Source organism: Dama dama, chromosome 16 (assembly GCF_033118175.1).
Source record: "Dama dama isolate Ldn47 chromosome 16, ASM3311817v1, whole genome shotgun sequence".
Lineage (NCBI taxonomy): Eukaryota > Metazoa > Chordata > Mammalia > Artiodactyla > Cervidae > Dama > Dama dama.
This window is the reverse complement of record NC_083696.1, coordinates 32,112,557-32,139,478: the sequence shown is the minus strand read 5'-3', so window position 1 is coordinate 32,139,478 and position 26,922 is coordinate 32,112,557. Positions and strand designations below refer to the sequence as shown.

Genomic DNA, 26,922 nt, shown 5'->3' with positions numbered 1-26,922 from the left:
ACATTTGTTTAGCTTCCACATATTTGTGCTTTGCAGTTTTTTCCTTATAGTTGCTTTCCAGGCTCATAGTTTTGTGGTTAGAAAAGCACTTGATATGACTTCAATTTTCTTAAATTTCCCCAGGCTTATTTTGTGGCCTAGCATGCAATCTATCCTGGAGAATGTTTCATATGCATTTGAAAAGAATGTATGCTTTGAGGCTTTCAGAGGGAATGTTACGTCCAAGGAGCGGCGGCTGCTCAGGCGCAGGAGGGCCGAGAGAAGCTATTCCACCTCCAAGGTCAGGAGGGGCGGCCGTGAGGAGATACCGCTCGTCCAAGGTAAGGACCAGCAGCTGCGCTTTGTTGGAGCAGCCGTAAAGAGATACCCCACGTCCAAGGTAAGAGAAACCCAAGTAAGACGGTAGGTGTTGCAAGAGGGCATCAAAGGGCAGACACACTGAAACCATAATCACAGAAAACTAGCCGATCTGATCACAGGACCATAGCCTTGTCTAACTCAATGAAACTAAGCCATGCCGTGTGGGGCCACCCAAGACGGACGGGTCATGGTAGAGGTCTGACAGAATGTGGTCCACTGGAGAAGGGAATGGCAAACCACTTCAGTATTCTTGCCTTGAGAACCCCATGAACAGTATGAAAAGGCAAAATGATAGGATACTGAAAGAGGAACTCCCCAGGTCGGTAGGTGCCCAATATGTTACTGGAGATCAGTGGAGAAATAACTTCAGAAAGAATGAAGGGATGGAGCCAAAGCAAAAACAATACCCAGTTGTGGATGGGACTGGTGATAGAAGCAAGGTCCAATGCTGTAAAGAGCAATATTGCATAGGAACCTGGAAATGTTAGGTCCATGAATCAAGGCAAATTGGAAGTGTTCAAACAGGAGATGGCAAGAGTGAATGTCGACATTCTAGGAATCAGCGAACTAAGATAGACTGGAATGGGTGAATTTAACTCAGATGACCATTATATCTACTACTGTGGGCAGGAATCCCTTAGAAGAAATGGAGTAGCCATCATGATCAACAAAAGAGTCCGAAATGCAGTACTTGGATACAATCTCAAAAATGACAGAATGATCTCTGTTCGTTTCCAAGGCAAACCATTCAATATCACAGTAATCCAAGCCTATGCCCCAACCAGTAACGCTGAAGAAGCTGAAGCTGAATGGTTCTATGAAACCTATAAGGCCTTTTAGAACTAACACACAATAAAGATGTCCTTTTCATTATAGGGGACTGTAGGAAGTCAAAAAACACCTGGAGTAACAGGCAAATCTGGCGTTGGGAGTACGGAATGAAGCAGGACAAAGGCTAATAGAGTTTTGCCAAGAGAACGCACTGGTCATAGCAAACACCCTCTTCCAACAACACAACAGAAGACTCTACACATGGGCATCACCAGATGGTCAACACTGAAACCAGATTGAGTATATTCTTTGCAGCCAAAGATGGAGAAGCTCTATACAGTCCGCAAAAACAAGACCAGGAGCTGACTGTGGCTCATGTCATGAACTCCTTATTGCCAAAATCAGACTTAAACTGAAGAAAGTAGGGAAAACCACTAGACCATTCAGGTATGACCTAAATCATATCCCTTATGACTATACAGAAGAAGTGAGAAATAGATTTAAGGGACTAGATCTGATAGACAGAGTGCCTGATGAACTATGGATGGAGGTTCATGACACTGTACATGAGACAAGGATCAAGACCATCCCCATGGAAAAGGAATGTAATAAGGCAAAATGGTTGTCTGAGGAGGCCTTACAAATAGCTGTGAAAAGAAGAGAAGTGAAAAGCAAAGGAAAAAAAGGAAAGATACTCCCATTTGAATACAGAGTTCCAAAGAATAGCCAGGAGAGATAAGAAAGCCTTCCTCAGCGATCAATGCAAAGAAACAGAGAAAAAACAGGCAAAATAGGAAAGACTATAGATCTCTTCAAGAAAATTAGAGATACCAAGGGAATATTTCATGCAAAGATGGGTTCGATAAAGGACAGAAATGGTATGGTCCTAACAGAGGCTGAAGATATTAAGAAGAGGTGGCAAGAATACACAGAAGAACTGTACAAAAAAGATCTTCATGACCCAGATAATCAAGATGGTGTGATTATCTAGGTGGTGTGGCACCTAGAGCCACACATCCTGAAATGTGAAGTCAAGTGGGCCTTAGAAAGCATCACTATGAACAAACCTAGTGGAAGTGATGGAATTCCAATTGAGCTATCTTCAAATCCTGAAAGATGATGCTGTGAAAGTGCTGCACTCAATATGCCAGCAAATTTGGATAACTCAGCAATGGCCACAGGACTGGAAAAGGTCAGTTTTCATTCCAATCCCCAAAGGCAATCCCAAAGAATGCTCAAACTACTACACAATTGCACTCATCTCACACGCTAGTAAAGTAATGCTCAAAATTCTCTAAGCCAGGCTTCATCAACACATGAACCGTGAACTTCCAGATATTCAAGCTGGTTTTAGAAAAGGCAGAGGAACCAGAGATCGAATTGCCAACATCTGCTGGATCATCGAAAAAGCAAGAGAGTTTCAGAAAAACATCTATTTCTGCTTTATTGACTATGCCAAAGCCTTTGACTGTGTGGATCACAATAAACTGTGGAAAATTCTGAAAGAGATGGGAATCCCAGACAACCTGACCTGCCTCTTGAGAAACCTGTATGCAGGTCAGGAAGCAACAGTTAGAAATGGACATGGAACAACAGACTGGTTCCAAATAGGAAAAGGAGTACGTCAAGGTTATATATTGTCACCCTGCTTAATTAACTTATATGTAGAGTACATCATGAGAAACACTGGGCTGGAAGAAGCACAAGCTGGAATCAAGATTGCCGGGAGAAATGTCAATAACCTCAGATATGCAGATGACACCACCCTTATGACAGAAAGTGAAGAGGAACTAAAAAGCCTCTTGATGAAAGTGAAGGAGGAGACTGAAAAAGTTGACTCAAAGCTCAACATTCAGAAAACTAAGAGCATGGCATCTGGTCCCATCATTTCATGGGAAATAGATGGAGAAACAGTGGAAGCAGTGCCAGACTTTATTTTGAGGTGCTCCAAAATGACTGCAGATGGTGATTGCAGCCATGAAATTAAAAGACACTTACTCCTTGGAAGGAAAGTTATGACCAACCTAGAGAGCATATTAAAAAGCAGAGACATTACTTTGTCAACAAAGGTCCATCTAGTCAAGGCTATTTTTTTTCCAGTAGTCACGGCTATGGTTTTTCCAGTAGTCACGTATGGATGTGAGAGTTGGACTATAAAGAAAGCTGAGCCCCGAAGAATTGATGCTTTTGAACTGTGGTGTTGGAGAAGACTCTTGAGAGTCCCTTGGACTGCAAGGAGATCCAACCAGTCCATCCTAAAGGAGATCAGTTCTGGGTGTTCATTGGAAGGACGGGTGCTGAAGCTGAAACTCCAATACTTTGGCCACCTCATGCGAAGAGTTGACTCATTGGAAAAGACCCTGATGCTGGGAGGGATTGGGGGCAGGAGGAGAAGGGGCCAAAAGAGGATGAGATGGCTGGATGGCATCACCGACTCGATGGACGTGAGTTTGAGTAAACTCTGGGAGTTGGTGATGGACAGGGAAGCCTGGTGTGCTGCAGTCCATGGGGTTGCAAAGAGTCGGACACAACTGAGCAACTGACCTGAACTATATATATATAGTTTCTTTGGTTTAGTTTGTCATTTAAGGTCAGTGTTTCCTTGCTGCTTTTCTGTCTGGATGATATGTCCATTGATGTAAGTGGGTTGGAGTGTTAAAGCCCCCTACTACTATAGTATTACTGTCCAGTTCTCCCTCTGTTCCTATTCTCCCTTTATACCTTTAATATCTGTTACACATATATAGGTGCTCCTACATTAGGTGCATATTTATTTACAATTGAATTGACCCCTTGATCAATATGTTAAGTCCTTTTCTGTCTTTAAAGTCTATTTTGTCTGATTTATTTATTTGTCTGATTTATTTTGTCTGATACAAATATTGCTACCCCAGCTTTCTTTTGATTTCCATTTGCATGTAACACTTTTACCTGCAGAAGAAATGTTTAAAGCTAGCAGAGGCTTAATGAAAAAAGTTGTCTCTATAACATAAAAGTGCAAAGTAAAGCAGCAAGTGCTGATCAAGCAGCTGCAGTGAGCTGGCTACATGAAACAACTGACTTGTAACATAGACAAAATATACTTATATAGGAGGCAGAAGCTATCCAGGGCTTTCACACCTAGGGAGGAAAAGTCAGTACCTGACTTCAAAGCTTCTCTTATTAGAAACTTATGCCATCTTGTGACTTGGAGATGAAACCAGTGCTCATTTACAATTCCAAGAACCCTAGGGCCCTTAACAATTAAGCTCAATATACTCTGCCTGTACTGTATCAATGGAACAATGATGCCTGGATGATAGTACATGGTCTCCAACAAGGTTTACTGACTATTTTAAAACCCACTGTTGAGACTTACTACTCAAAAGAAGATTTTTTTCTAAATGGGACTGCTCATTGTTAATGGACCTTCTCACTCCAGAGCTCTGATGAAGATATACAAGATTAGTGTTGTTTTCATGCCTGCTAACACAATATCCACTCTGCAATCCATGGATCAAGGAATAATTTTGCCTTTCAAGTCTTCCTATTTAAGAAATACATTTCATAAGGCTGTAGCTGTCATAGGTAGTGATTCCTCTGATGGATCTAGGCAAAGTCAATTAAAAATCTTCTAGAAAGAGTTCACCATTCTAGATGCCATTAAGAACATTTGTGATTCATTAGAAGAGGTCAAAACATCAACATACACAGAAGTTTGGAAGAAGTTGATTTCAACTTTTCATGGATGACTTTGAGGGGTTCAAGACTTCAGAGGAGGAAGTAACTGCAGATGTGGTAGAAACAGCAAGAGAACTAGAATTAAAAGTGGATCCTGAAGATATGACCTGCAGAATTGCTGCATTCTCATGATAAAATGTTAACAGATGAGGAGCTGTTCTTAAAGATAAGCAAAGAAAGTGGTTTCTTGAGATGGAATCTATTCCTGGTGAAGACTGAAGTGGCAACAAAGAATTTAGAATACTAGGAAAACTTAGTTGATAAAGGAGCAGCAAATTGGGATAAAATCCAATTTTAAAAGAAGTTCTGCTGTGGGTAAATGCTATCAAACAGCACTGCATGCAGCAGTGAAAAAGTGTGAAAGAGTGTGTGTAGCTAATTTCACTGTCTTATTTTAAGAAATTGCTACAGCCACACCAACCGTCAACAACTACTACCTTGATCAATCAGCAGCCTATTATAAATATAGAGGCAAGACACTCCAAGAGCAAAAAGGTTATGACTCACTGAGGGCTTACATTTTTTAGCAATAAAGTATTTCTAATTAAAGTATGTACATTTTTTACACATATGTTATTGCACACTTCATAGACTAAAGCACAGTGTAAACATAACTTTTATATGCACTAGGAACCAAAAACTTCACGTGACTCACCCTATTGCGATGTTTGCTTTATTGTAGTAGTATGAAATCAAACATGCAGCATCTCTGAGGACTCCCTGTACTTCCACATATGAGCCATATCATATATCACAAATAATTAATTACTGATAATGGTTGAATAATGTAGTTATACAGTCCCACAGTTTGGCTATATCAAAATTAATTCAACCGTTTTCTCATTGTTGGATATTTAAGGTGGTTTTTACAACTCTGATTTTACATACAGACTGAAACATCTCCAAATAGTCTTTTTATAATATTTTTATTTCACTCAGGTTTCTGAGAGTGAAGTGTTAAATAAAACAGCAGGTGCACTTTAAATCTTAATAACATTGCCAGATTCTTTTCTCCAAAGTTTGTAGTAATTATTACACCACCTACAGTGTATGAGAATACCCTGTTTTCCATGCCTTCAACAGTACTGGATATTGTCATTCTCTAATTTCTGCCAAGGTAACTAATGAGAAATAATTTCATTTTTTTTATTACTAATTCCTGACTTTTAATATATGTTTATTGGCTATTTGTATTTCTTCTTCTTTGAGCCATAAATTCCTAATCATTCTCTCTAAAATGGATAGATAACAGGACAATCTTTCACTACTAATTTATACTGTGTCAACTATAAATAGAGTCATTGGATTACATAATCTCAGGGGACAGCATCCAAGGGCTGGCTCCCCCATTGGGGGTGGAGGGTGAGGAAAAGGACAATGTGTGGTTGTCGTATGGCTAGGTGAATTTTTAGTGATGGTGTTGGAGTAGGGGCTTCTAGAATGTGATGGGAAGAATCTACAGTCATGAGAGCAGTTAAACATAAGTAGTATCTATAGGTTTAAAAATTTTGTCTTCTCTTGGTTTTTGCTGAGGTGCTTTGTTTTAAGGAGTTATTTCATATGAGAAGACAGTGAATATACTGGGTATATCTATCTTTGCACTAATACAGTGACTATCCTTACACATTTACCTTAGTTGATAAGCACAATATTTACAAAGGCTAAAATCCAGTATAGCAACTTTCTGAATTAAAAGATTTTGCTAGAAACAAATGCAAAGATCTCTCCTAGGTTTGGGGATGCTGTCCAATATTCCTTAAATGGGCTACATAGGAATAAGCTATCAAAATAAAATAAGGGCCTATGACCACAAAGATGGGTTAATAAATACCAGCTTCCTGAACACAGTAAATGTTTTGCTGAACATCTTACTTCAATGGCCTATACCTCTAGAATAACGAAATAATAAAAAGCCAATAAACTAAAATAATTGTGAATTGTCTGGATCTTAATTTTAATAGAATGCCTTCAATGTGTCACTGTCAAATATTAAGGCAGCAGTTGATTTACCCTTATTTAGAAAAAGAAAAATCAAGGTGTTTTTATCCTTTTTAAATCAAGCACAGACTTTGGAATCCTAAATTTCTTAAATTTAAAAAAATTTAAGAAAATCTTAAAAAATCTTAAATTTTTTAGCTCCTATTGAGATAATTACATGGGTTTTATTGGACCTGTCCAAATAATGTTATACTTATACATTTACTTATAATTAGACTTAATTTACTAATGTTTTATTTGGAATTTTTCAAGTTAATGTTCCTTAGTGCAAAGTTAATACTTTTCTTCTCTTGTATTCTGTCAAGGTTTGACGCCCTATGGCTCAGTGGTGAAAAATCCACCTGCCAAGCAGGAGATGTAGGTTCAATCCCTGGAGAAGGAAATAGCAACCCACTCCAATATTCTTGCCTGGGAAATCCCACGGACAGAGGAGCCTGGCGGACTACAGTCCCTGGGGTTGCAAAGAGTCAGACACGACTTAGCAACAACAACAGCAGTACTAGCTTTATACATTGGATAAATTATGCTTAATTATAGATATCATTTATTGAACACTTTAACATCATTTTTACACACTTCTCATATAAATTTCATGCTAATTACATGATTTTTTTTCATTTATTTTTATTAGTTGGAGGCTAATTACTTTACAATATTGTAGTAGTTTTTGCCATAAATTGACATGAATCAGCCATGGATTTACATGTGTTCCCCATCCCGATCCCCCCTCCAGCCTCCCTCTCCATCCCATCCCTCTGGGTCTTCCCAGTGCACCAGCCCTGAGCACTTGTCTCATGCATCCAACATGATATTTCTTATCTCTATTTCAGAGTCAGTGCAACTAAGTCCCACAGGTTCAAAACTTCCCGAAGGTCACCCAATCACCCAATGACAGTGCTTGCATTTCAAAGCAGAGACAATACTAATAACTGATATAATACCCGATATCTCTGTCAACATTCTACAAGTACTACTGGAATTAGGTGCTGCCTGAAAAATGGGGGGAGGAGGGCAAACATATATAAGTGAAATCATAATCATTTTTAGAAACAACGCTTGGAATAACAATTTCTTCCATAGTTATTCAGTTTTAGATTTCTTGAATCTATATAGAAAGTTCAAATTTTACATAAAATCATATATTTCTCATTTTTAGCACCTACTTTTAAGCAATTAAGAAAGCATTTCAGAAACAAGAGATGAAAGCTTACCTTGACTCTGAGCCAGATGAAGAATTTTTGATGTGACATATCTGGCAGTATCTGATTCTGTAGACTCAGTATTGATCTTCTCCAGCTGAGCCAGGAGTCCCACAATTCTAGAGTTATTGGTAAGGCTAAAAAGAATATTACTTTAAATTAGGGCACATTCTGCATCAATTGTAAATTCAATACTATGAAGATCAGTTGTTAAATCAAAATTCTACCCTTCTAAAAACATTAAGCATTTACACACACATGTCACATATCCTTAATCTGTTTTAGAGCTTAATATTGCAAACATTCAGTTGATATAAGTGAGAAACATTCTATTTCAAAAAACCATGAAGGTGCATTCAACCCTGCCAAGCAGTCTTCCATCACATCCTGAAAGTTTACCTTTCCAGTCCCCCCACAAGCAGACTTTTACACATTCTATGCTCTCCTCAAACTCTAACCATCCCTTCTACCCGACTCCACTTTTCAGTTAGCACCCTGCTTCACAACTATTATAAAGTCAAAGAAGAAAACACTTATTCACACAACCAGCACCTTAAACCTCTCTGATTCTCTTCCCACATTCTTTCTTCCTTATTCTCATTCATTATACATTTGTACCATTTGTATCATTTGACAGCACCATTCTAGATATTGTCAACAGTAAACAAAACAAACAAAAATTACTGCCCCTCAGAATGAACATTCTAATGAGACAAAGTAAATATCTAAATAACTATATAAATAGTACTAAGGTGGTGGGAAGCACTATGGAGAAAAGCAGATTGTGGGGATAAAAGGGGCAAGGAGGTAGATGGCTGCAATTTTGGACAGCGTAGTCAGGAAAAACCTTGAGAGGGCACCATTTAGGGAAAGGCCTGAAAGGAGTAAGATAATGAACGGTGCAGATACCCATGGGAAGAGCTGTCACAATCGTCAAATCACCAGGGCAGGACCAGGCCTGCTGTGTTCAACTAAGAACAGCAGCAGACTTAGAGTTGGGGGTGACGTAGAAGCCAGCACCGTCATTCACAGCCGTGTGGGCCACTGTGACGATGCTGACTTTTTTCAACTAAATGAGATGGGAAGTTTTTGAGAAGAGTGATGTGATCTGACTTGCTTTTAAAAGGCTTTCTTTAGCTGGTATGTTGAGACTCAAAGAACAATTCCTCCACTTGTATGCCAAACCCCGGCCCTTCTTGCATTTCTAGTGTATCTGCTCCTTCAGTTAATCTTCGTCTGATTCATCATTTAGCTCTCCCGTGCAACTGCATCATACCCACCGGCACACAATACCATCTAGGAGCTCCCACTAATTAGCACCCCACTTCTCAGCTACTCCCTGAAGATGTCTGTACTTGCCCTCTCAGACGCTGCTCACTTTTTCAAAGTTTAGTTTCTAACACAGAGGTCTCCCCAAAACCTCCTGCAGTCACAGCTTTCCTTTTCATACTCACCACTGTCCAAGCCAGCTCCTCCGTCTACACTTTCCTCTTTGGGCTTTAATGGCTCCACGCACACCTGATTTTCATCCTATGGCCACTTCTTCTAGACCTCCTCCCATGGCTCCTTCTCCCACAAATCTCTAGATGCTGAAGACCCCCCAGAGCTCTATACTCAGCCCTCTTCTCTTCACTCTCCCTACTCTACTGCCCCAAGCAACCTCATGCAACCCCACAGCTGCAAAATCAATACGCTGCCCAGCTCTTACATTTAACTCCAGCCTCAACCTACTCCTCTTCGATTGTAACTTTCCCAAACTCACATAAATCATCAGTTGCTCAAGACAAAAGTCCAGATTCCCTTTCCCACACTCAACTCACTATCAGTTCCATCTCTAAACATCTCAAACCCATCCTCTTCTCTCCATATATTATCATTATTACTACCCAAGTCCAAGCAATCATTTCTCACTCAGCAATTACAGCATCCTAAATAATCTGCTTTCATTCTTGCTGCCCTCAGACACTGGGATCCAGATGCACTGGCCTTCTGTTAGTTCCTTGAACGTAACAAGTTACTTCCCAATATCAAGGTCTTTATATTTGCTGTCCTCTCAACCTAGACGATGATTTCTTCCATTTCTTCAAATGGCTGGCTCATTCTCATTTCAGATTACAACAGAAAGATGTCCCCACTTCTCCACCAGCCCCTCAAGCTTCCAATATTAAAATGTACCCAGTGATGTAAGCTTCACAAAGGTAAAGATCTTGCATGTCTTTGTTTATATGCCCAGCATTTCAAACAGTAGCTAACGCAGAATAGGTAATAACCAGCTATATTCAGAATGAATAAACAACGTAGAAGGACATGGGGAAAAAAAGTACACTTATATACTTTTTAGATTAACAACTAGACTCAATGCTTTAAATTTGGAGGTACTCCACCTGAAAAGATATCGAGAGGCTGAAAAAAAAAAATTGAGCCTACTATTTCAGAATGCAACTAATATACCATTTAAAGTAAAATAATACAATATTTCCAAATTCTGCAAATAGCCAGCATAGTATGGAAATGAAAATCATTATGTATAAATCTCTACATGAAAAAGCTCAAAATATGTACAGTATGATATCATTAACATGAAGTTTTAAAATATATAAATTCAATGTAATATATTCTTTAGCGTGTGCGCATATACATATACTTTTCCCTACTCAATGATGGGATTATCAATATGCATGTCTATCTTTATTTTCTGTAAACTGGTAGTTGAATTTAAAGGCCTAATCTGATCAAGGCCTAATTTGGTGTCATGAATTCTTTATAAGGGGTACTACAATCTTTCATAAGGAGGCAAATAGGGTCTACTTATCTTAGTTTTGTAAGATAAGCAGTCACTGGTTACCACTACCTAGATCCATTACTTTATTAGGGGTTGAAAAACAGTGATATGTCCTTCTTTCTACTTCTTAACAAGGACAACTCCATAAAAAGAAAAATCCATTATTTAATTATCCAGAGGTATAATTCATCAAATAAAAGCAAAATAAATGCTAGATTTTATCTATATTTACCAGTTTTCAGAAGAATGTTTCAAAAAATCCTCCCAAGGTAATCAATGAAGTATTTGATTTCATGTATCAGTATTACTCATAGATTAAGACATATATGGCACATTTTATCCACTATAGCTATTAATGATCAAATTGCCCCATCTTTGATCAGTGGGAGACTCCGCATGTGGACTCCCCAGGCCCTCCTGTTATGATCCCAGTCTCTGATAGCTTCCTGGCTTTCTGATATGACAAGACTCTTACTGGCCAGCAGTTCTCATTGTGCGCCACAAAGCTCTGAGTACTTGAGATTCTCAGAAAACCTGCAGGGTCAAAAACTATTTTCATAAAAATACTAAGACACTATTCACCTTTGACATAGTGTTGACATTTGCATTGTTGGTCTGAAGGCAAAGGTGGATAAAGGGTTGGCACATGATACAATCAAGACAGTGACACCAAATTATAGTCACTGTGTAATCACTAGAAGTCACTGTGTTCTTCACCAATATACATTCACAGTTAAAAACAAAAATCCTAGTTTCACCTATGAGTACACATCTTTTTAACATTCTGTGTGCACTTTAAGACATTTCAGCTACACAGTGAAATATGTTGAGGGAAAACACTTGTGTAATTATTTAAATTGCAAGCTGAACAAGTTACTTTTTTCACAGAACATCATTTTTACTTTAAAAAAAATAACTGACAATGATTATTCAGGCTGGGGTGTTTTGGCACACATTTTCTTGGAAATAAACAAAATGAGTATCATTTCAAGGAAACAGTTGATAAATTTATTACCAATGATTAAATCTGAACATTCAAGGAAAAAGTAGAATTTTGGAAAACAAAGATCTACTATCATGACCTCGACAGCTTCCCCTATTTTAAAAATTTCATGATAAAATCAATGCTGATATTAATAAATATAATTTTTAGAAACTGTGTAATAAAGTGTGTCAATATTCAGATATCTGCATAATTTATATGCAGAGTACATCATGCAAAACACTAGGCTAGATGAATCACAAGTTTGAATGACAACTACAGGGAGAAATAGCAACAACCTCAGATATGCAGATGATACCATTCTAACAGAAGAAAGTGAAGAGGAACTGAAGAGTATCCTGATGAGAGTGAAGGAGGAGAGTGAAAAAGCTGGCTTGAAACTCAACGTTCAAAAAACTAAGATCATGGCATCCAGTTCCATTACTTCATGGCAAATAGAAGGGGAAAAAGTAGAAGTGGCAATGGATTTTATTGGGTTCCAAAATCACTGCAGATGGTGACTGCAGCCATGAAATTAAAAGATGCTTGCTCCATGGAAGGAAAGCTATGACAAAACTAGATAGTGTATTAAATAGCAAAGACATCACTTTGCCAACAAAGGTCCATATAATCAAAGCTTCTCATGTACTAACGTGAAAGTTGGATCATAAACAAGGCTGTGCACTAAAGAATTGATGCCTTCAAATTATGGTGCTGGAGAAAGCTCTTGAGAGTCCCTTGGACTGCAAGGAGATCAAATCAATTAATCCTAAAAGAAATCAACCCTTAATAGTCACTGCAAAGACTGATGCTGAAGCTGAAGCTCCAACACTTTGGCCACCTAATATGAAGAACCAACTCAGTGGAAAAGACCCTGATGCTAGGAGAGACAAAGCAAAAGGAGAGGAGGGCGGCAGAGGATGTCCACTGGCCACTGACTCAATGTGCATGAGTGTGAGCAAACCCCGGAAGACAGTGAAGGACAGGGAAGCCTGGCACGCTGCAGTGCATGGGGTCGCAGTCGGACGCGACTGAGCACAACAACAAATATAATATGTATACTGATACATATGATACACTGAATTCAGAAGCAGACGAGAGAATCCAGCTGTCTTCTGAGCCGGACATTAAAGAAATGTGCAAAAACTTAATAAAACATTTCACTTTCTGGAGTTAAAGACACCAGGATTCCAAACTGGGGACATGGATTCAATCCCTGGTAGGGAAACTGAGATCCCACATGCTGTGTAGCATGACCAAAAAATTAAAATTGAAAAAATTGAAAAAAAAAAGTATTTTAAATGCCACCTTCTAACTATTTTGACAACTTATTCTAGTAAAAAATATTATTACATACAATAATAATAATGTTGTAATGAGTTTATTTTTTAATAAAATAATTTCTCAATTTTAATTTATAATATGGCAGTATTACTATATTACATATAATTATATTGATATATCATAATACAAATGGCAACATCGATATTATATATACAATATGGTAAATATCAATAGATTAAATAACCTACATCAACAAAAGCTTTTTGGAGTCTCCATTAATTTAAGGACACAAGGGGGTTCTTAGCCAAAGCTTGAGAACTCTTTTTCCAAGCTTTTCTTATACATTTTGTGCTCTGATCTAGAATCAACCCTTTCTCCAAAAAGCCCTGGGTTTTTTTGGTAAGAAATGATATTAAGATACCAGAGTCTGAACACTAGAGAGCAAATACATCTTTAAAAACAATTCTATAACTTAGATGTAAGGGAAATTTGCATTATGGAAAGCAGAATTCTGAAATTTAATAATTAGGGGGTTTTTGTTTGTTTTCTCCAATAATATTTTTCTTTAAGGTCATCTGTTAGCATTTTTCAGTAGATAATAAAACATCTACTATTAAAAATATCCAAAAATATACAAAATACACTGATCATAACACATCTTCTGTTCCATTCCAAAGTGAGTTTTTTTGGTCAGCAACTCTTAAATTTTTAAATTACACCGCTACCAAAATAAAACAGCTTGCAATTAAGTGATTCTAAGAATCATGCTCTTACAAATTACAGATGCATGCATGAATTTTTTGTAGGAAGGCAAACAAATGGAAATTAAGAACGTAAGCAAGCTGATTCCCCTATTTTTCACTTTTCTCACTGACAGAATAAAAACTGAACAAAATATTCCCAGCCACCTGGAACTCAACTCTAAAAATGTGAGGCTATGGACACTAATGTTGAGAGAACTGTAGGGTGAACACCAGAGGGCAGTTCTACCTATTGAATGATTTTTTGTTTTGGTTTAATGTTTGTTTGAGGTCTTTGTGACCCCACGGACTGTAGCCCACCAGGCTCTTCTGTCCACAGAATTCCCACGCAAAAATACTGGATTAAGTTGCCATTTCCTTCTTCGGGGATCTTTGTGATCTTTTCCTTCTTCGGGGATTGAATCTGTGTCTCCTTCTTGGTAGGCAGATTCTTTACCACTGAGTCAATGATTTTTAGACTTTGGCAAATCCAAGCATAAAGGAGAAAAAACAGACAAGAAAGCTATACAGCTATTCAATGAACAATTTGAGCTACACAGCAAAGCAGAAAACTCTTAAATAAAAAGACTCAGATAAGAATTTATCTTCCCTCCCATGCCCTATTTTTATGTGAATCAAAATGAGACCAAAATCAACCTCGGGAGGTTACATTTATAACTGATAACGTTAATTACTTGATAGTTAGAACATTATGGAATTGAAAAATATGACTGATGTGGAGTATATCAAATCCAGTTAACTTTCCAATGTATATTTTAAAGATAATATCACAAATATTTGTTTCACTGTAGTGGTCTCCGATTCCTTTTGATTCTTTGAGTTTACATACAGTCTTACAGCTATTTTCCTAAAAAAATAAGTTTTTTATATGTTACAAAAATCTCAATGGTATTTACATATTGTCCTGCAACAAATAATTCCCCAAGCAAGTGCAAGGGCTAAAGAAACTATCTTCACATTGCAAATAAATTTTATTACCTTCTCATAATAAAATGTAAATTGCATACAGGTAACAAACATGTCTTCATAAATAAGCTATAAACATCTGACAGCAAGAAATTCATTAAAATATACCAGAAGTTTTAAACTTAATCAGTACTCTTAGTAAATAAGATTTAATTTCAAACAATATGGTGTTATTTCCAAAACATGCACATTATCTTTCAGAAATGGTTGTTCCTCATTTCTAACTCTTTAATTTATTTTTACTACTTTTGCTTTAATCACATTTTTATGGTTTCTAAATACTGAACACAAAACTTTATTTTTCTTTTTTGTTGAGCACAGGACAATGAAAAATGGAAATTTCACTATCATTCCTTTGTAGAAATAGTTACGTATGTAAGTTTAGAAAACGATATTCTTCTAACTGGAAGAGAACAATAACTATTTCTCTAACTACTTCTTATACAATAATTAAATGCAGTAAGGCACGGGTACTAAGCTAGACATCCTGATCAACAGAACAAAACTGAGTATAACAGATCTACACTTATACAAACAACTGACTTTTGATACAGGTACAAAAGAAACTCAGTGGAGAAAGGATAGTCTTTCTAAAAATGGTGCTGAATAATCAGATATACATACGCCAAAAAAAAGTTCTATCCACACCTACACCATATAAAAATTAACCCAACTAGAAGCATAGACCTAAATGTAAAATCTAGAACAATAAAAAACTGGAAGAAACATAAGAAAAAATATTGATAATATGGGTTATGCAAATATTTCTTAGATACAACTCTAAAAGCATAATCCATAAAAGAACAAATAAACAAATGAAAATCACCTAAATTTAAAACTTCTCATCTTAGAAGATACTACGTAAGAACTACCCTGGTAGTCCAGCAGTTAACAATCCACCTTGCAATGCAGGAGACTCAGGATTGAACCCTGGGCCAGGAACTAAGAACCCACAGGCCTCGGAGCAACTGAGGCCCACGTTACAACTAGAGAGTCATGTGACACAAGGAAAGATCCTGCATGATGCAACTAAGATCTGACATAGCCAAGCAAATAAATAAATACTAAAGAGAGAGAGAGAAATTAAGGTATGACAACCCACAGAAAGGGAGAAAATATGACGGAAAAAAAGTACAACTGAAAGAAAATGCTTGAAATTCAAGTATCTGATAAATGACTTGAATCCATAAAATGAAAAAAAAAAAACTAAAATTCAATTATTAAAACACCAAAATTTCAAAAATAGGAAGATTTGGAAAGAGACATCACCAAAAAGAGATGCTAAAAGATAATGCACCAAATAACTCATGAATTGATGTTCAACATCATCAGCCATTAGGGAAATGCAAATTAAAATCACAATGAGATATCAATATACCCCTACTAGAATGGCTACAATTTTAAAAGAATGATCGTAAGAATTTAAAAAGAATGAACATAACAAGTGTTGGTGAGAATACGTAAAACTTTCATACACTGTTGGAGAGACTATAACATGGTGTTAATGTCTTTGTAAAACAGATCATTGTTAAGTTTCCTAAAAAGAAACACAGACCTACCATATGCTTCAACCATTCCATTCCTAGGCAGTTAATGAGCATGATAAATATGTTCATTATTTTCACTGAGATAATGATTTAACCATTATACATATGCCAAACTTATCAAACTATGTTTAGCTTGTTATAAGATGATTATATCTCAATAAAGCTGTTTAAAAATTCATAGGTGACCTTGACACATACTGTTGGTGTAGTGGATAAGGCAGGAACTAAACAAGAGTGATTGGAGAGCGTGAAATGAGATGTTGATTGCATTTATAGGCTATTTAAAATGTTTTGGCTTTTGAGGAAATCAGATAAATTGAGTAGTAACAGAACTGTACTGTACTATGCTTGAGCTACCAGGGAAGCCCAGATACAGAACAGCACAGTCTAAATATGGGAAAGCCCAGATTGGTTTAAATGATATGGAATGGAGGAATTAAAGATTCAATAGAGAAAAATACTAACGATTAAAAGACCAAAAAAAAAGACACATCCTTTGTAGCAGAAAGTAACAGGAGGGTAAGCAAAGGACAGAATCAAATAAAGGGGAGCAAGCGAATTTTGTGCAAGAAATATGAGGACAATAAATTGTATTATCTCTAAGATATCATAAGATTAGGTCAACTACTGAGAATATATACATATACATCTGACAATTTCAAAGGTTTGAAAAGTATAAAACAATCATTCCAAAAATTGAGAAAATGAGCTTTATAGAGAACCAGAGTAGTTAAGATTGCTGGGCTCAGTTCAGGCTGATTATCAATCATCATTTTAGCAGTATCTTCTAAGTTAGTTCATACTCAGTAAAGGTCTATCCAGGAAAAAGACTTTGTCAGTTATGTGTGATGAAAAAATAAAAAGTGAGGTAAAAACATTTCAGAGTATTTGCAAGACTGGAATGATGAACAATGGATCCTACACTGGGTAAGAGAGGGGCTTCCCTGATAGCTCAGCTGGCAAAGAATCCAACTGCAATGCAGGAGATTCTGGTTCGATTCCTGGGTTGGGAAGATCCCCTGGAGAAGGGAACGGCTACCAACTCAAGTACTCTGGCCTGGAGAAGTCCATGGACAATATAGTCCATGGAGTTTCAAAGAACTGGACACGACTAAGCGACTTTCACTTCACAAGAGAGGAAGTGATGATGATGAGTCAATAGATCACAGCTCGGGATAAGGCAGAACTCTTGTAGTACAGACACTTGAACAAGAAAGCTAGAAAGATAAAACTCTATGGATCTCAAAATTTAACACTTCACTATATACTGGTTAAACCACTATACTGTATTTGTTCAGGTGTTCTCATCAGGTTACAAGCCTCATGTAGAAAGAGAATAGGGCTCATTTTACTTCTTTAGAATGTGCTCAACACTCATTTTCTGCAAAGCACTGCATTAAGTGTTATGTTTCTTTTCTTCTCTCCCAGATCCAGCACTGAGTTAGGTACATAAACATGTTTAATAGGTACTTCATAGTTGAGAAAAAAAAATCTAAAGGGGGCAAAAAATAAACTAAAAAGAGCATCCATAGAAGCCTTTAAAGATAGAAAATATATAATAAATTTTCTATGGAAATTGACGTGCTTTGATCAAGTCTTACGTAAAGAAAAAAATTCAGTAGCCATACAATATACAAAATGTTATGTTCTAGTAAAATCTATTTATATACACTGAAATTTTAATTTCATATGATCACATTTTTATTTTTATTCCTAACCATTAAGAAATGTAAAAAAGACTCAGGCCACACAAAAACAAATGATAGATCAGATTTGGCCCATGTGTCAAGTTTGCTAACTCCTGCTTTAAATGAAAAGTTAAACAGTAACAAAAATTAACAAAATAACATAAATATAAGATGCATTTAAACAAATATATTTTAAAGTAAAAAGTTTCATACAATCGCTTCACGTATTATGTCTATAGTTTATACATACTGGTATTTAAAATTACAATACCTTTTCTCTGGTATCACTTTTAACTTGCTCATCTTGAATTACTTCATTTCACCATTGCAGATAATCTAAAAAAGAAAAAAAATGATGATATTAAACACACAATTCTGTTTTCTATATATTAGATGCCATAAAAGTCATACAACTGATAGTTTTTATTATGGGCAACACAAGATAAGACTGGAAACCACAGGACGATGTTTGAGTTTCACGTGCTTCTGGCAGGTCACTTCAAAGTGCAAAGTGTGCCTATTAAACCACTTAAAATCAGTCAGTAAAAGGTCATAAAAAATCCAAGTGCTACAAAAGTGTAAAAACATAATTTATACTATAGAGCCAAGATTTCTTTTGAGACAATTCAAATTATCCTTCCTGTTCTTATACTCCACCTTAAAATATTCAAACCAATCCTATGGTTAGTGTATTGTCCACCATTCACACAGCAGTCAAATACTGGTAAATATGTATGATTATTTCTGTATGAAAACATTTTAATTAACAACAAATCATTTAGACAGAGCAAAATCTTCTAAAAAATCTCTCATCTCATTTAATATATTTATGCATATTTTCCTTCAACCAACAGAGGTTTCATCTTTGGAATGTACATATTATATATTTTAAAATGTTACATCTTTTTTAATATAAGGGATCTAAAATACAAGTCGGTTACACAGATGTTGCAAGACTAGCAAGCCTAGGGAGGCTCAAGAAAAACAGCTGCAGAAGCAGTTACCACCCTGGGCTAGGAGGGCAAGAGGGAAAAGAAATTAAAAAAAAAAAGAGATTTAAAACCCTAACTCTCTATTCACAATTTTTATAATTTTTCAGGTTTATTTTACAACTATTCCCCCCCCAAAAAAAAAACCCAGATATCTTTTAATTTCACATATCAATGCTTATTACTGAAGCAGAATTTTGTGGCATTTTTAAACAAGAAGTTTAAAAACTACTGCCAATTCAACAAGTTACATCCTTATGCAATGTTTAGTAATGCTATATTTAAAGGAAAACAAACATGCCTCCCAAAGAAGAGACTTCAAATTGTTTAATATAATAGATTTAGAAGATATAGATATTCTGGGTATTGTACTACAGTAACACAGAACTTCTCGTTTAACTAAATAAACATGACCTTTTTCTTTTTTAAACTCAATTATAATAGAGGAAACATATTTAGGATGATCTACAAAAACTACAAAAAAAAATATTTAGGATTATCTACAAAAATTACAATTAAAAATTGCTGTTTTTAAAGTAGATAAGAAATTTTTAAATGCTAACTATCCTTCTTTTAAATGACTTTTTTAATGCCCACAAAGTCAAAGTAACTTTTTCTGATTTCCAAATTAATTAAGAATCATTACACATCAAAAGGTGGGGGGATCTTACATGTTTTCATGTTTTCATTATGGCACTGTTGCTGCCATAATCAGAATTAAGCTACCTGGTTAAGTAGTATGATTTTCTCTAAAAGTACATTAACAGCAAGCCCATCTCCCAAGGTGAAGGGCCTCGTCTCGCCTGTCTGGGACGCCCGGGGAAAGGGACCAGTGATGCTGACACAGGCGAGCATACTGAAGCAGGACGAGGCTCTCACAGGGCTCCGGACACCAGCCATCACCTCCAGCTCTGCTCAGAGGGCTGCTTGAGAGACAGACGGTTAAAGAGGTTGCAGAACCTAAGTCAAACTATATGTCTAAGATTACTGAGAGAACATTCGGTTGCTGGCACTGGATGGGCTCCCCCGAGGACATGGAAGGATGTTCTTTGGGGATTAAACTCTGTTTACCGATCATTTGAATTCTGATGCTCCCCTGAATATTGAAGCTGCAGAACAAAACATCATCCGTGGGACAAGGAGGTCTTGGGTAATAACATCAAAGTCTACATGAACAATTATGACAGATGACAGTAGGAGAAAGCTGCAGGCCCACAGACTGTCTTGTAAGTTTGTCTCCAACTTAAGTCAAAGGGAAACCCTCCTCCCCAGTCCTCAAGCTTCCTCTTTGTCCTTCTGGGTCATCCAAGTCCTGTGACCACGTTAGCCTGAGGAAGAACCTCTTCACAGCTGCTCACTGTAGATGGAGCATTCTACATATATACAGTAAAAAAACAAAAAAAAAAAAGTGTCTGAAGTTCTAAACAGTTGCCTCCTTAACCTTATTTCCTTTTCTGAAACTGTACTAAATACACTGCTGCTGAGATTCCTGAGAAGTTGTGATGAACTCAGAATTGAGGCTAGAGCTTGCTTCTCACTCTTCCCAAACAAAACCAGTTCCCTGTACAAATGACACTAATGGCATGCTGAGCACAGCTCATAGATGGCGAGGAGAAATCCATTACAAATTGTGGTCGGATGTAAATTCTCAGCCCTTTCCTAGATGTCCTGAAGCTTCCAAGAACGCACAGTCATTCACTGTAAATCTCTACTGAAAAGGGTATTTTACTTAATGTAAGTATATCTGGAACAGATTTGTAGTTTGTACATTTAATGCTTCAATCACTTTTTTTTCTATTCTCAGTTAGTTTGTATTTTCCTTGTATAGGGCCAACAGAAGGATGTTAAGTCAAGCAACTATAGAGAAAAACAAAAAGAAATATGAAAGAAGGGGGAAAAGTGCATTTCACTAAGCAAATATGTCCTTTACAGCTACTTTTTCTTGCTGGATCCTGAGGCCAGAGTGGTTCGGAGAAAAGGAAAAGCCTTCTTTTTGCTGTGAAAGTTTGTTTTCATTACAGTATGGTGTAATAGAAAGAGCAGGAACCTAGAAGCAGAAATGCTGCATCTCACGAAGTCTGTGGCTTTGCCAACCAAGTATGACAAAGCAAGACACTGAGACCTTATGCAAGAGAGACTGTAAAGTCCAAGATCAAGGTGCCGGCAGTTATGGTGTCTGGTGAGAACTGGGTATGCAGTTCATAGACCCCTGTCTTCTCACTGTACTGTGGCATGGGAGAAGGGCCAGGGGAGATCTCTTGGCTGTGTCTTCCTCCATGAAGATGGGGGATCCCGTGTTCCCTCTCAGTTTCTCCCAATGGTTACATGACATTTCATGCTAACTCTAGCATAGCGTCAAAGCCAGGAATCTGACATTCATACAACATGTGTTCCTAGTTCTACGTCATTTTATTACATGTGTAATTTATATAAACTACCACATTTTGCTATATTTTTACAATATTAGAAAGCATGGATTTCTGTTACTTGACTAACTTTAAAAAGATAATGAAAATCACTGTAATCTCAAAATTCATTCATTTAACATTAATGGCTACACAGCTTCAACTGTGTGTGGCCAAAGAAAGTACTTCCAAGAAGAGCATTTAATATAACTGATCACGCCTTCTTCTTATAAATACTTCATTATATGGCCATAGTTTGTTTTCTGCCTACTCACTGCCACTTTTTCTTAAATTTCCTTTACTAGAATGCCCCAGGGCTCAGCTCTTGGCCTTTTCAACTCCACTCTCTTCGTTGCTGATCTCATCGAGTCTCATGACTACTCAACATCTTCACTTGGCTCTCTAATAATATCACAGACTTAACATATCCAAAACTAACCTCCTGACTTTCCTTTCCCTTCCCAATGTGCTCTAACCTCAGCTTTCCTCAAATGTATTTAAGAGACAATTCTCTCTCTGCAATTGCTCAGTCCAAAACCTTAGTGTCCTTCTTGATTCCTGTTTTATACCCCACATCCAACCCCTCAGGAATTCCTGACAATTCTACTCTCAAAATATATCAGACTCCAATCACGTCTCCACGTCTATCAGTACACCATGGCGGGCCACCGCCCCTATTCAGCCCCCATTCAGCCTTCTTCTATGTGTGGCACCTACCGTCTATTTTCAACACAACATTCTGACTGATCCTTTTAAAAGCCTGGAGAAAAGAGGGGGGAAAAAATACAGAAAAATCTTGACATCACTCTGCTCGAAGTCCAGTGGGTGCTGCCCATTTAAATGACATTAGGGGCCCTAGAGGAACGCTCCAGCCCTTCTCTCTGTAACTTGCCTACAACTCCTCTTCCTCACGCTGCCCTGGACGCACTGGCGGGGCCTCCGGGCTTTCCACCAGCACGCCGGGCTCACTCTCACCTTTCTGTCTTTGCCCAAGTGTTTCCTTTGCCTGAAATGTTCTGCCAGATATCCCAATGACTAACCAACTCCCAAACGTCCTTTATCAAGAATCACCTTTTCAAAAAACACAATCACCTTTTCAATAAAGCCTATCCCAACCATCCTACTTAATGCTGAAAAACACCTGCAGACCCCAGCATACCCATCACCCTTTACCTCAATCTACTTTTCTCTTTTCCCAGAGCACTTACAGCCTTCTATGACAGGATGATTCAAAAGTAACAGAACACTTTGAAAACTGTACTCAATAACTGATTACATATATATGAACAGGTGTCAAAACAAATTCTTAAAGAACAGTTTATTTTCATATACTTACAAATCCCCAACATATGCCCCCATGATATCACATGTATCAATCCTGTAATCTAATTCATCCCAGACCCTCAACAGCTTATCACTACTGGTGATTATGAAAGCAACCAAAATAAGTTCCTTTATTTCCTCAAGGTTTTGAGGAAAAGAGGCAGAAACCCAAGTTTCTTGATATAATCACACAAGTCATGTAGTTTAATACCTAATATCTTGGTGCAACTGTTTTTAATCATTTGTAAACTAGGCAATTTAACTATGTGTACTATTGATATTTATTACTTATTTCTCTCCACTGAACTAAAGTTCCACAAGAGCAGAAATCTTTGTTTTGCTCACTGTCCCCCAGGTACCTCGTACAGTGCCAGCACATTGCAGGTGGTAAATAAATTTCTGAATGAACAAACAAGTGCTTTAAGGACTTGTTTTGAGACGACTTTACTACACAAATGAGCAAGAAGTCTTCATTTTAAAAAACTCAATAATATGGTGGATATGGTATAGTGGCACACAGTATATACACTAATTTCTCTCTAGCATGCCTTCCTGTACTACAGGAATGTGAAAGCTTAAAAAAAAAAAAAAGTGTTTCCACGGCAGTTAGGCTCCAGATGTTTTTATACCTGCCAAACTGAATTTCACTGTTTATGAAATTTGTTAGACTGAAAGTCGCACAAACGCCACCCAATCCCATGGTGAAGGACCAACCTAGACAGGCTTTTTTCTACAGTGGTGTATACGGAGATACCAAAGCCTTGTCCAGGGTTTCTCAAAGTGGGGTCCACAAGTTGTTGCTAGAATTCTTTGAGAGTTCAAAGGGGAACACAAGGGGTTCTTTTTCCTTCTCTTTTACTTTTCTGAGCTGAGCAGTGGCAGCTAATTAATGATTTTATTACACACCATCTGTGTGTGCTAGTACGCAGAAGGACCATGTATATTTGCTTAGAGTTGGCTGTGATAACTGGAGACTGCATGGCACATGGAGAAGATAATGGGCTGACGAGTATCAGCCTCTTCCTCAAATTACCTCCCCTAAACTCCCCTTCTGCACTGCCAACTGCCTTACAGGAGCAAAGGCTCTACAACTGTAATGAAAAACTGGAGGGAAATTTTAATACTAATGAAAAAAATTGTATACCCAGATGCACCCATTCCTTACACCTTGCTATTGGGATGAACATTCCAAACTGTGAACTGAATAAATTATAAGGGACTTACATTGTGAAATGTTTGAACTTTTCGTGACTTTCTCATTTAGTTCTTCAGTATGTCCTTATGCTTTACATATTAACATTTGTAATTTACAAATATGCCTGATAATCCAATGTGGCAATTTTTGAGGCTGAGGTATGAACGGAGGGTCAGTGGACAATTCTGGTAAGATTATCAATGAAGAATTGTATCCTCCAAGTCATTTCACTAAATTAGTGTAATAAGAGACACACACAAAAAAACACACCCTTGTATTGAAAATTACGTATCAATAGATTTATACAACAGAATATAGTATTCTATTCTGTGCGTGAAACGTTTCAAGTGCAGTAATGGCTCTAGCAATATTCAAAACATACAGCTGCAAATTATAGTAATTTGGCACATTAAAGGTACTAATGGTATCTCCAAACACAATAAAGCTTTGGCTTAAAAAAAGTTACATACAATGAAAAGGCTTAGGTAGCAAGTGATATAGCAGCAGAGTTTCACTGATTAGCAAAAGGAAAGTCACTCCAATTGCTGAGAACCCAGCATCCCCAGAATGTAAAGTTATGCCAAGTGAAATGCTTTATATGAGATGTAGTAAGAGAAAATTTTAAAGTTCTACAGTATAATAACAGTAAGTCAATGTATTGACATGTCATGTGATATTAAAGACCCATGTGATAAACAGAAAACAAGTCTTCCTGTCCAGATTGAATGATGAAATCAAGAAAACATTTTTTTGTGGGACTTCCCTAGTGGTCCAGTGGTTAAAACTGTCTTTCAACACAGGAGACTCAAGTTCAATCCCTGGTCGGGGAATGAAGATCACATATGCCACGGGGCAACTAAGCCTGTGTGCTCTGGAGCCCACCTGCCACAATTAGAGAAAAGCCTGGGAGGCACCACAGATAGCCCAAATGGCACAAAGACCCAACACAGCCAAATTATAAGTAATTTTTTTTTAATTTTGCCACAGAATGCTGCCCAAAGCCAGAGAAGGACAGGATAGCTGATGTTTTATCTTCCTGTCTAGAAACAAAAGGTCCATCTTGGAAGAACTATGTTAGCATCTGTGCTGAAAATGTTCCAATAGCTGGCTCCATGTGAGGATGAGCTACTCTTACTTAACAACCCCAGCCCCTCCAAAACAACCTGACTTTTTAACACAGTGTTTTCTTCACAGAGAAGACTTAGTAAATCAAAAGCTCTGGGGGATGAATTGAAATCGTCCTCTCAAGACATCCAAGGGCTTGGAGGATGAAGAGTTCTCGAGCGTGTGTCAGAGCCGAGTGGTGAATTGCAGGGGTACTTTCACAAACACGGTAGGCCAGATTCTTCTAAGCACTCAGAGGACGAAGAATGGCTACTGCAACTAGCCAACTTAGCAAACATCTGTTATCATACGAAACAAATCAACTACTACTTTCTGCGAGACCTGGAGAAAGCATTTTGACTTCAAGTAATAAGATCCTTGGGCTTCCCTGGGGGCTCAGTCGGTAAAGAATTCACCTGCAATGCAGGAGACCTGGGTTCGGTCCCTGGGTTGTTAAGATCCCCTGAAGGAGGGTATCGCAGCCCACTCCTGTATTCTTGACTGGACAGTCTCCATGGACAGAGGAGCCTGGCAGGCTACAGTCCCTGGGGTCGCACAAGGTCGACACAACTGAGCAACTACGCACACAATTTGAGATTCCTGGGGAAAAAATTCACATAACAAAGGATGTCAAAAGATGCTCTCACTGCTGCTTTGGACTTGAGAGTGAAAAGGGGTATCAACAAACTTCAAATCTTGCTGACCAAGAGGAATAAAATTAGAAAGTAAAACTGAACAGTATTTTCTCTTTCTTTTCAAATAAACAGTAAGACTAAACGAGAGGCCCTTTCTCTGAATCATCTGTGCATTCTGAGAACTTGACTGAGGAGGAAGAATTCTGTGTGCTGCAGTGTGACTATAAACTCAAGATAAGACTTACTTGCTCTGTCCCTAAAAAGTGCTGAATTTCTATCAAAAAGTAGTGTCCTGCAAATCACAGAAGGGTAATGAACATTTTGCTGCTGGTTTTCAATTTCTTATGTGTATATGGAATTTTCTATTTAACAAGCATCAAGAGCAAGGAGGAAATTATCTCATCTTGGTTGAAAATGAAATGTGAATAGTTACTTCAAGTTCAACAAAAGAAAAACAAGTTTCATATGAAAGAGATAAACCACTATTTTTAGTTTTAAAAACTAGTAACTTTATTGTACAAAACTTTTTCATAAAATATCAAGTAATCAATACACATATATATATATATATATATTTAAAGAAAAAGAAAGATAAATTGAACTTCAAATTTTAAAATTTCTGTGCCTCGAAGGACATTGTCAAGAAAGTGAAAAGATAACAAAGAATGGGAGAAAATATCTGCAAATATACATATATATATTTGTAACTCCTGGACCTATATTTAAACTTCATCATGCCAGTCAGAGCAAAACAAGTTTTTCAAATTTGGATATAAATTGTTAACAGGCTACATTTTTAATATTACTTTGGCTTATGGTTTTCAGTAGCTTTGCTCTTTGCCCTGTCAATTTTCATGTTTTTAATGAATACTAATTAAAATCAATTTATACTGGTACTGGCAAAAAGACATAGAGAGCAATGGAACAAAACTGAAAGTCTAGATATAAGCATATACATCCATGGCCGACTGATTATTGACAAGGGTGCCAAGTCCACTCCATGATGAAAAAAAGAAAAAAAGCACTCTCTTCTATTGCTGGGACAAATGGATTTTCACAGGCAAAAGTATGAAGCAGAATTCCTCCTCACACCAGAAACAAAAATGAATCAACATTCATGACAATGAATCAACAACATGAACATAAGCAGCTAAAACTCTTATAAGAAAACATAGGAGTAAATCTCTATGACACGGAATTTGGCAACAGATTC

At 37.3% G+C, this 26,922-nt stretch overlaps 1 protein-coding gene across 3 annotated transcripts in view; it reads right to left on the bottom strand.

The window, feature by feature from the left end:
* AGTPBP1 (ATP/GTP binding carboxypeptidase 1) overlaps positions 1 to 26,922 on the bottom strand; it is a 180,513-nt gene that overhangs the window by 134,586 nt on the left and 19,005 nt on the right. For all 3 annotated transcript variants that reach the window (XM_061163732.1, XM_061163733.1, XM_061163734.1), the window contains 2 exons: positions 18,330 to 18,394; positions 8,061 to 8,185 (listed from right to left, as the gene is read on the bottom strand). In XM_061163732.1, the coding sequence (XP_061019715.1) occupies positions 8,061 to 8,185; positions 18,330 to 18,361 (157 nt within the window). In that variant the 5' untranslated portion in view covers positions 18,362 to 18,394. Of the gene's footprint in view, positions 1 to 8,060; positions 8,186 to 18,329; positions 18,395 to 26,922 lie in introns of those variants that run through there.